Source organism: Sinocyclocheilus grahami, unplaced genomic scaffold, assembly GCF_001515645.1.
Source record: "Sinocyclocheilus grahami isolate Dianchi unplaced genomic scaffold, SAMN03320097.WGS_v1.1 scaffold478.1, whole genome shotgun sequence".
In the NCBI taxonomy this organism is placed as follows: Eukaryota; Metazoa; Chordata; class Actinopteri; order Cypriniformes; family Cyprinidae; genus Sinocyclocheilus; species Sinocyclocheilus grahami.
In genome coordinates, this window is record NW_015505657.1 from 73657 (window position 1) to 84659 (window position 11003).

General features: G+C 35.1%; 2 protein-coding genes across 4 annotated transcripts in view; both read left to right on the top strand.

Moving 5' to 3' along the window:
• The window catches only part of tacc1 (transforming, acidic coiled-coil containing protein 1), a 24411-nt gene extending 20877 nt beyond the window's left edge, over positions 1-3534 (top strand). For all 3 annotated transcript variants that reach the window (XM_016236016.1, XM_016236015.1, XM_016236014.1), the window contains exons 6-13: positions 1215-1267; positions 1616-1750; positions 1867-1943; positions 2068-2111; positions 2207-2367; positions 2454-2560; positions 2659-2779; positions 2867-3534. In XM_016236016.1, the coding sequence (XP_016091502.1) occupies positions 1215-1267; positions 1616-1750; positions 1867-1943; positions 2068-2111; positions 2207-2367; positions 2454-2560; positions 2659-2779; positions 2867-2935 (767 nt within the window). In that variant the 3' untranslated portion in view covers positions 2936-3534. The remainder of the gene's footprint in view (positions 1-1214; positions 1268-1615; positions 1751-1866; positions 1944-2067; positions 2112-2206; positions 2368-2453; positions 2561-2658; positions 2780-2866) is intronic.
• A 6017-nt stretch (positions 3535-9551) lies between these two features.
• Positions 9552-11003, top strand: part of loxl2a (lysyl oxidase-like 2a) — a 33253-nt gene continuing 31801 nt past the window's right edge. Inside the window, exon 1 of the mRNA XM_016236021.1 lies at positions 9552-9863. The gene's annotated coding sequence lies outside the window, so the exon portion shown is untranslated. The remainder of the gene's footprint in view (positions 9864-11003) is intronic.

Here is an 11003-nt window from a genome sequence, read left to right on the forward strand (position 1 = left end):
CAAAACTCCGCATTTGAACAGTCAATAGCAAATACTTGAAAAACTAATAACAAAACATACTTACAGTCGCTGATTCAGAAGCACCAGATTGTCATAGCAAAGTCGGAATTTACCCTTTTTTAATTTATTTTTTTTATTTTTTTTAGAAATAGCCTTTGTGCACAGCCAGCCTCGTACTCTTCTAGGTTCAAAAAACTGTAGTCCATAAAATGCGTTGCACAAATTCGAACATCTGGGTTATGCTGTTCTGTTGTAAATAAATCTTAACCAATGATTCCTAATTGTATCTACTTACAGAAGGCCATATAAAGTGCTTTTGCTTTCGCACTGAAACACACAGCGTCTCCCTGACATGGCTGCATCAATGCTACTGCTGTTCCTGAAACCACGACTTCTTTCTTTGCGTGCACATTTGGGCGGCATTATGCTAATATTTCCACATAGTGACGTAGGTATGTGGGGGCGTGTTAGAACGAGCCGTTTTAGGTAGGCGTGGTTGACTCTTAACTTTTATAAAGAATATCTCTTTGGATTTGAGACTTTAGTCTTTGCAACTTTACAGATCTTCTTTATACACCAAGAGCTTGTAACACTCCAAAGAGAAAGGAAAACTTGAAATCGCATCATATGACCCCTTTAAGGCTGCGCGAGTGGGAAGCAAATAGGTCATATTAACCAATAAGATCATAGCATAGCCTTCACACGATCCAATCAAATCGCAGTGGATACAATTAAGTCCCGCCCTTCATGGGATGCCGCTGAATATTGATTTACCTAGAAATACATGACATTACAAAAGGATAAATTCGTTGCGAATGCCGTTAAGGGGTTGTCTGTAGATAATACCTGAATGAGGACTTTTAATACCTGCATAAAGACATAAATATACGTCTTTTCTTTTCTTTACTTTTCTTAAAACGTTATTATGTGTAGATAAATGCAGAAGAACTGAACGCAGCATAGCGTGTTTGGTCTGAATTCAAGTGTCCATTATTAGAGCATGTGCTGCCCTCTATTGGCTACTTTATGAATTATTTTTATATTATCTTAATTTTTAAGCCATAGAGAGACTGTTACAAACGGTTTAAATACTTTATTATACTGTTTAATCTTTTTAGGAATCTTTATCCACTTGCAAAGTAACAACAACAACTATTTGTAAAATCGTAGGAAATGGTTCAAGCCAGTAATAATCTGCCTTTCTTTTCAATCAGATCTGCCAGTGGGCATAACAGACCAGTTTGATGAGAAGGACCTTTCCTCTCCTGTAAGTTCTGATTTGTTAGTGTCTATTAGATATGGCATATGATATTCATTCCTGCATATATGACTACCTTCAACACATGAATTCCTAGCAGAGGTGCCATTTATCTGCCTGACAGGGATTCATAATTATAAACCCATTAAGAGGATTATGATGTCCACAGGCCTTAATCTGCCCAAGGGCAAGCTAATAACTGGGTCAGAGGAAAGAGTGTAGTCATTGTTTCGTCTCATTGAAAAATTTGGTATTATGTATGTTACCATATAATATTATAAGAACATAAAGTATAATAAATGTCTTTCAAAATGAAATAGTTCCTAAATCTTTTCTCTGATTGTGTTTATTCTGCAGAGTGAGAGTTTGTGTAAGAGTCAGACTCTGAGCTCTTCAGACAGTGAGACCATAGTGAAGACGAGTCCAGGACTGGATTCAATTCCTCTCAGTGAGATAGATAAAGCAGCAGTGCTCACGCTGATCAGAGAAGAGGTAACGCCACATCTGCCCTGTGTCTAAACTGTTTTAAATAAGCAGTCCCATTACAATGTATAATAGTGGATGTAAACACATGGACTGTTTATAAAATTGTGTTTTTGCACCTGTAGATAATTGCCAAAGAGATAGAAGCCAATGAGTGGAAGAGGAAATATGAAGAGAGTAGACTGGAAGTTATTGAAATGAGGTACATGGGAGGAACCCTTCCCAGAATGCACCGGGGATGGTTTTATGCTCACACAAGTTTATTGCCCGCACAGTACAGTCCCAAAAATGAAACATTCTAACATTATTTACTGATTTTTCCATAGGAAAATAGTGGATGAATATGAGAAGACGGTAGCTCAAATGATAGGTGAGTGATCTACCTCTCAGAGCTGTTTTAATAGAATTCTGAAAATAATTTTTTAAAGGTTAAATGTTTTATGTCTGACTTTTTTCCCAATACAGAAGATGAGCAGCGAAAGAACATTGGATCTCAGAAAAGCGTCCACCAGTTAACCTTGGAGAGAGATCAGGCCCTCGCAGACCTCAACTCAGTGGAGCGCTCGCTTTCCGACCTGTTCAGACGCTACGAAAACATGAAGACCGTTCTTGAGGGCTTTAAGAAGGCAAGATATCTTCTTTAATGTCTGAAATGCTGACTATAAATGATTCCTCTGGACATGCACTGATGTTCCTGCTGGTCTCTTGTCAGAATGAGGAAGTGCTAAAAAAGTGTGCTCAGGACTACCTCACACGCGTGAGGCAGGAGGAACAACGTTACCAGACCCTCAAAATCCACGCAGAGGAGAAACTTGACAAGTAAGAGCGATATACATCAGTTCTAATGTAACCTAATGTAATAATCGAATGTATTTTACTCTTATCGATTGATCTCTGACCTGCATATGTTTTTTCAGAGCAAATGAGGAAATAGCTCAAGTGCGATCTAAGGCCAACGCAGAGAGCGTGGCACTGAACGCCAGCCTGAGAAAAGAGCAGATGAAGGCGGAGTCAATGGAGCGGGCGCTCGAACAGAAGGTAAACTCACACATTCACATGCAATATAACACATGCTGCAACATCAAATCGAGAAAACATGATTTAAATCCACATTATTATTTCCAGAATCAAGAGATTGAAGAGCTTTCTAAGATTTGTGATGAGCTCATTGCAAAATTGGGCACCACGGACTAAGAGGAAGGAGAATCTGCTTATATCGCCCTGTCTGAGCCAAACCCACCCTGACCAAGAATGCCACTAGATCTCCCATTGTTTTTGTTTTTCATTTTTGGAAAGGAGTCACTTTTCCATGGGTCTGGCTCAGGCACTGGAAGAAACAAGATATGAGCTGAAGAATCAAATAAAAGAGTCCCAAATGTTTTTACAGATTCATAAAATGCTGATGTTGGACTTACACCTATATTTGGTGGTATAATGTTTCTTGAAGAGGGTGGGAAACACCACCCACATATTTGATTCTGATCTCATTTCTGCATGCTGTTATGGCAGCTGTGTATGAGCGTTTGGGAGAGCCTCTGGGTGTGTGTTCAGATGTAAAAAAAAACAGACATGGGCTGAGGGTCACTAGCCTTGTTCATAGTTTACATGATTGCACTGCTGCTATTTGTAACGGAGGGAGCAAATCATATTATTTACAACTTTTTAGTTACATTACTTGCTTTGGAAAGTACTGTAACCTGTTTAATTATTTGGCTATATATTATAGGTTCTGATATAAATTTGTGACCCTGGAGCACAAAACCAGTCTTAAGTCGCTGGGGTATATTTGTAGCAATAGCCAAAAATACATTGTATGGGTCAAAATTATTGATTTTTTTAAATGCCAAAAATCATTAGGATATTAAGTAAAGATCATGTTCCATGAAGATATTTTGTAAATTTCCTACTGTAAATATATTAAAACTTATTTTTTTGATTAGTAATAGACATTGCTAAGAACTTCATTTGGACAACTTTAAAGGCGATTTTCTCAATATTTTGATTTTTTGCACCCTCAGCTTCCAGATTTTCAAATAGTTGTATCTCAGCCAAATATTGTCCTATCCTAACAAACCATAGATCAAAGCTTATTTATTCAGCTTTCGGATGATGTATACATCTCAATTTCGAAAAATTGACCCTTATGACTGGTTTTGTGGTCCAGGGTCACATTTAAGGAATATTCTGAGTTCAGTACAAGTTGACAGCACTGGTGGTATAATGTTCATTACCATGAAAATGTTTCTGTAAAAAAAACCCCACAAAAATCTGGGTTACAGAACTCCTAGCAGAGGTGCCATTTACCCAATGGAAGTGAACATAAATATAAACATGAAAATATTCACTATTTCAATAGTATAGCCACAAGAAGTACACAATATGCATGTTAACATGATTTTAGTGTGAAGAATTGCTTGCTAACCTTTTTTGTGTAAAGTTAAATACAATTACTAAATACAATACTACTTTGTTGCCATTAAAACGTAAAGCCTTAAACACTAAAATCCTAAAAATTATGATTTAATTATCTTAAGAGTTTAAATAATATGCCCGTTTGAGCAAACAAATTGATATAAGTGCTTTTATGAAATTAGAAGCTGCATATTTCTTTAAATCCCATTCACTTTAATTGTAAGAGCCTCACCATTGCCTCAATTTTAGCTTTTTTTCCTAAAGAAAAGAAGGGATGAGTCAAAATGAGATTTTGTGGTAGTCAACATTCTGCCACAAATGCTGTTGAGTTTAACTCGTACTGAACCCGGAATATTATTTCACGGTGTAGATTTTAGCATATTCAAAGCTGTTGTTGAAGAGAGTTCGTAGACGGTTGTAGTTCCATCCATTGTTTTCTTACTCTCTGTGTATTTAGGTGCCAAATTATCATAATTTATCATATTAAGCGTGCTCTGGTGTTACTAGATGTTCTGGTGGGTGACTTATTTCTAGCCATGAGGGCATAATCATCCAATAAAATGCTTGCTTGCAAAATTTTACAGCACAAAAGCAAACCTAACTGAAGCACTTAACTTTCTTTTATTAATGAATTACTTTGGTTTCAAAGTCTGCATGAAGTACAGAGTTAATCACAAGTTTACACTCTGTTTAATTGTGCTGTGTCGAATGGACCGAATCATTTTCAAAACATTCAATGAAGTCATTTCAAGAATTGACAGTCTTTTGCCGGACTTACTAAAGTATGTGCCTAATGCTGAAGTGATGCTTTCTATTGGCTGTTGCTTCTTTTTTACCCTCAATTCCTTTGTGCTATCTTATGCAATATTTCAGCTCAGAATAACCAACTGCCAAATGAAACCGCTATCCATGTGCCAAACATTACCAGGTCGTGTGGAGAAGTCGAGCCTGTAAATTGTCATGTTGTTGTTTCAAGAGCGTGTTGGTGTTCTTTACAGTACTCACTGACCTGTGTATATTTTTATGAGAACATGTTCTTTTATTGTGTTATTAATGTTTGTAAAGTGGAAGAGAAAGAGAGAGTTGCACAGAAACCCTGTTGACTAATATATATTTTGTGCATAAATGCATTCCCTGAATAAAATGTAAAAAATCGCTTGATGACACTGGCTTTGAATTTCATATAAATATTGGTTAACAACACTTTACAATAAGATTCCATTTGTTAACATTAGTTAACTACATTACATTAACTTAATGTAATAAATGAAATATTTTTATTGTCAGTTTGTTAATTTCTCTTAATATTATTTAATGGACCTGAGATGAACATGAATTAACAATTAAAATTTATTTTTAGTGCTGTCAAATCAATTAAATGCGATTAATCGCATCCAAAATAAAAGTTTGTGTTTACATAATATAAGTGTGCACTGTGCATATTTACTTATATGTATATATAAATACATGCACATGCATGTATATATTTAAGAAATATTTACATGTATGTGAATATATATATATTCATATTTATATATGATTTATATTATACATAAATATAATATATTTCTTGAATACATACATGTATGTGTATTTATACATATAAATATACATAGTACAAACACACACATATATTGTGTAAACTTACATTTTATTTATTTAAAACAATTTACAATTATTTAAAACAAAATGTTATTTTAGATGTGATTAATCGATTTGACAGCACTAGTATTTTTATCAACTAACATTAACAAAGATGAATTAATACTGCAATAGATGTATTACTTGTTGTTAATGTATAAAATAATGTTAACTAATGGGTTTCAGTTTACAGAAATGATTCTCATGTTGTGAGTGTGTTGCATACAGTAGCTAATCTCTTCTTAAGAGGGATATCTGGTGACAGGGTAGACTGGATATTAATATGTGCACTCAGAGAGATTGTCCTTATGTTGAGGACAGATATACTGCCGTGAATGCAATCAAAACAGTGTTGTGCAGCAAATACACGAAATATGAAAAAATTCTGTACACAGATAAACATGATTGGTGAAAGTAGCCATTCTGTGGCCTTTTGTTAAGTATAATTGATTTGCATAAGTCTTGCACTAAATTTTAAAAGGAAATCTGCATTAAAACTATATTGAAATATCCAGATCATAGATCATTTCCCCTTTTTACCGGTGCAACCCCCTTCATCCTCCATCTGCCCTGGTTTGCTGTTGCATGCACAGATGCGTAGTGTGTGTAAAGCCGGTGTAATGCTCATGTGATGGATGCTCACTGTGGGATTATGGAGAGGTGCTGAGGTGTTTTGGAGTTAAGACTTCCACACTGTCCCAGCACTTTTCTAATACAACCTCCTCAACATGAAGACTGTCCTCGCCATGCTGGTCCTGTTCGCCGCTGTGCTACACAGTGAGTATCTCTATAGTACCAAATAGATCCAAATACACATTATCAAAATAGTTTCACATCACTTTATGGTTATTAATGTAATGCTGCCGTTACTTTAAGTTTTAATACTCCTGTAATTGAGATTACAAAAATACTTACAGTAATGGGTTAGACTTTATTTGGTAGCACTTTATTTTAAAGTGTCCTTGTTACATGCACTTACTATTATCATAACAATTAATTATGCATAATTACATGCAAGTAGCCAAATTCTAACCATATAGTAAGTACATGTTGTTAATTAATATTACTCAGAACTTAAAAGTATAATTACACTTTAACAAGGACCCCTTAAAATAAAGTGTAACCCTTTATTTTAAGGTGTCCTTGTTACAGTGGCATTATACAATCAAGTACTGAGTAATTTGAATTAAATTAACAACATGTACCTTTTTGGGTCACTGGGTGTAACTATGCATAATTTAGTTATTACTATAATAAGTACATGTAACACTGTAAAATAAAGTGTTATCCAAAAATGGTAACATATAAATAAAATATTCAGTTTTTGTCACACATGAGAAATCTGTGTAGGCTATACATTTTTACAAAAAAGTGTATTATTATTACTACTACTGTTGTTGTTGTTTATAATAAATATGTATTAAATATGTAAATAAAATCTCATTTTATATACATTTTGCAACACAGCAACAATAATTCTTATACAGTAGTAATCAGTGTTGGGGGTAACGCATTACAAGTAACGAGAGTTACGTAATCAGATCACTTTTTTCAAGTAACTAGTAAAGTAACGCATTACTTTTTAATTTACAAGAGAATATCTGAGTTACTTTTTCAAATAAGTAACGCAAGTTACTTTTTTTTTTCCAATTTATTGACAGCTCTCCTGTCCCCATGTTGAGAGAAATCAGAAGATGTTACTGTAGTTCAAAATAAATATGAAATGCATGAATTCATCTCACTCACAAAAAAAACACAGATTCAGTATTCCTCAAAATGAATAAAAATAATGCAACTCAGAATATGATGCAAACCTGCAATAATTAAATGTTAAACAACACAAATATCCTTTATGTATTTAATATGTCCAGTCTTGAAGAAAAACAAAACAGAAAAACTATAAGACTAGTCTAAACAGTTTATGCAACCGTCCCTATGTCTGTGTTGTGTTTCAGTTTAATATAGAAAAGGGAGACTGGGGCTAGTTGTCACACGTTTTACTCCAGTTTATTTCAGTGTGTTTATTAAATTTTTTAGAAAGACCATTTCACACACCTTAAAGACTTGGTTGCAAATAAAGCTAACCATTATTGCAGAATATTGGTTGTGACGCAAATCCGTGATACACTATACAAAGTAAGTTAGGCTAATTGTGTCTCTTTGTGAAGCTTTTCTGTTATTTATATGATGGTCTCATACCTATTCTTTTTTCTGTTTCGTTTTTTATTATTATTATTATTTATTTATTTTACCTGTATTATAATTTATATAATACTCTATATTTTCTATTTCTTTTTTGTAGTTTATATTTGTTCAGTACCTTTATATTATATGTTGGAAATCAATAATAAATAAATAAAAAGTTAGGCTAATTGTCAGAATTGAACCTGCCATTAAACAGTAAAGATTAATGGCAGGTTTAGTATAATTTAAACATTAAAGAAACTAGTTTTAAAAAGATAAATTCTTTTAAATATTAAAGATTAAAGATTAACTCGTATAGTTTAACCATGGCAGCCACAAATTAACCATGGTTTTGCTACACTAACCATAGTTTAACCATGATATTTTAGTAAAACTGTGGTTATACAATTGGTAGTCAATACGTAAAAAAACATGGTCACTTTTACTATAATAAAACCATGGTTAATTTGCATAAAGGGTTTACAGTATGAATAGTACAGCTGTATATGAAAATTTCATTTGGAAGACTGTATTTATAAAAATGCATACACTGCAAAACTGTATGCTGATTAAAAACTGATTCAAGCCACTGCTCAGAAAACAAACAATTATGCATTTTGTCTTCTGACTCAACCTGAGACACAACTCTTGTGACAACTAGCCCTGCTCAATTTTTGAGCATTAATAAAAAAAAATTAAAAAACTAGCCCTGCTCATCACTATTGCATAATACTGCTTCTGCTGGGTTGCGCACACGCTCAACCAAATGTGCAAACCAAACGTGGATTATCTGACGCATCCTTCAGCAATGTTTGGCCTGAGCAGATGTTTTTGTAAGAGTTGATTTGTAGTGCCCCTCTAAACCCACCATGTGTTTTCCTCCCCACAGACTCTGTGATGAAGTCATGCGCTTACAAGTCCTTCTGTGACAAGTCTCACATGAGCAATGGGGAGATGAAGCTGGAATGCTGCTTCAATGACGACTGTAACGGCCCTCACCGGTCCCACAGCCATGGGGAGCACTACAACACTGCCATGAGCCTGAGCTCCAGCCCTGTCCTGCTGCTGGGGGTCCTGCTGCTTAGACTGGCTCTCAGTTCCCTGTAAACCTGAACACAGAGACCCTTAGTCATGCATGTAACATAAATACATGAATAAATGCCGGAGGACAGGTGTTAATGTAACTGATAGATGAGCTTTTGTCTGTTGGGCGGCAGGATAATCAGTGTTTTTGCTGTTACACATACAGGGGTTAAATAAACACTGCTTAGATTTGGTGTTCATCTCTTTTGTTTTCTGTTGTATGTGAGCTCAAATGAGCATCTGCTAAACTAATGAATAAATAAATAAATGACCAGTTAAAATGTTGATGGTCTGTCTGATTCAACTTAATAGGATATCTGTTCAGCTATCTGTACCCTCTGAATGTGTTTCCAGTAACGGAACCGTGGAAAAGTAAGCGGCTACAGGGCATCCCTAGCATGAAGTCAGTCGTGTGCAGCAGACACATTCTGTAAGTCTGTAACTTTCATCATGTGGTGCAGTTAAAATGTTGATGGTCTGTCTGATTCAACTTAATAGGATATCTGTTCAGCTATCTGTACCCTCTGAATGTGTTTCCAGTAACGGAACCGTGGAAAAGTAAGCGGCTACAGGGCATCCCTAGCATGAAGTCAGTCGTGTGCAGCAGACACATTCTGTAAGTCTGTAACTTTCATCATGTGGTAGTGATGGCTGGTTTCAGATTGCAGTGCTGGTGGGAGGCGGTGAAACTCGTTTAAAAGTGTTGCAGGACACAGAGAGGATCAGCGCTGCTGCATCCAGCTGTGTAACTTGGAAGACACTGACAAGTTAACGTTACTTCACAGGAACAACGTTTTCTGAGGTAAGTTTATGGCGCGAATCAGATTTATTTTTTAAATCGAGTTGTGTTTAAAACCCTAATATAGCCTAGTGAATATATCTTGTGATGCTGACATCCGAGTTGTTCTTTTTGGGTGTCTTTAATAAAGTGATATTTAACATGCCGCTGTAAATATGTAACGTTAGGCTATTCCTTTAAAAAGGTAACTTGTGCACACATACATATTGAAGAATACATGTTGGAATTACAATTATACTGTATTAACTAGCCTACTTATTCCAAAATTTAATTTGCGGACAGTTAACCTATACCACCTAGCTACATTTTAGACAAATGACTTTTTTAATGCATCGCATATCATTATTATCATTGTATACTATTATGAATATGTGACCCTGGCTGTGAAAACCCAGCTAAAGTCCGTTTTTGTGGTTTGCTGTTTTCTACATAAAATCAGCCTTCATAAAGTAAAGAACATTCTGTGAAAATGTAACCTTGATATCTTTAATATTGACTGAGTAAGACCATGTCAAAGATTGAAATCATAGTGAAATTAATGGTTGAAATCAAACTTCGATGCTTGTTATCTCATAATTTGAGTTTGAGACTTGAGGGTCACAAATATGCGAACATATTTGTCTCTGAATAGCATAATTGCATCAAATAAGACAATTAATCTGTAACGAATGAATGAGAAATCAATCATAAACACACATGAAGAAAATGTAAGGAAGTTTTCAAACTACCAAATTAGATTAAGCTTGCTCTGCTGCATTGAGCTTGCAGTTTTGGGAAAGTGATGTTAAAAGTCTCATTCATTTAAAGGGGTCATATGATGCGATTTCAATTTTTCCTTTCTCTTTGGAGTGTTACAAGCTCTTGGTGCATAAAGAAGATCTGTAAAGTTGCAAAGACTAAAGTCTCAAATCCAAAGAGATATTCTTTATAAAAGTTAAGAGTCAGCCACATCTACCTAAAACGCCTCGTTCTAACACGCCCCCACATGTCTACGTCACGATGTGGGAAGATTTACATAACGCCGCCCAAATGTTCACGCAAAGAAAGAAGGCGTAACTTTATTCTTGCTGTAGTATTGTTGTTGCCGTGAGTTTCGTTGTGAAAGCGAAACTTTGTTTGGTCTTCCAAAAGAGGACACGACTA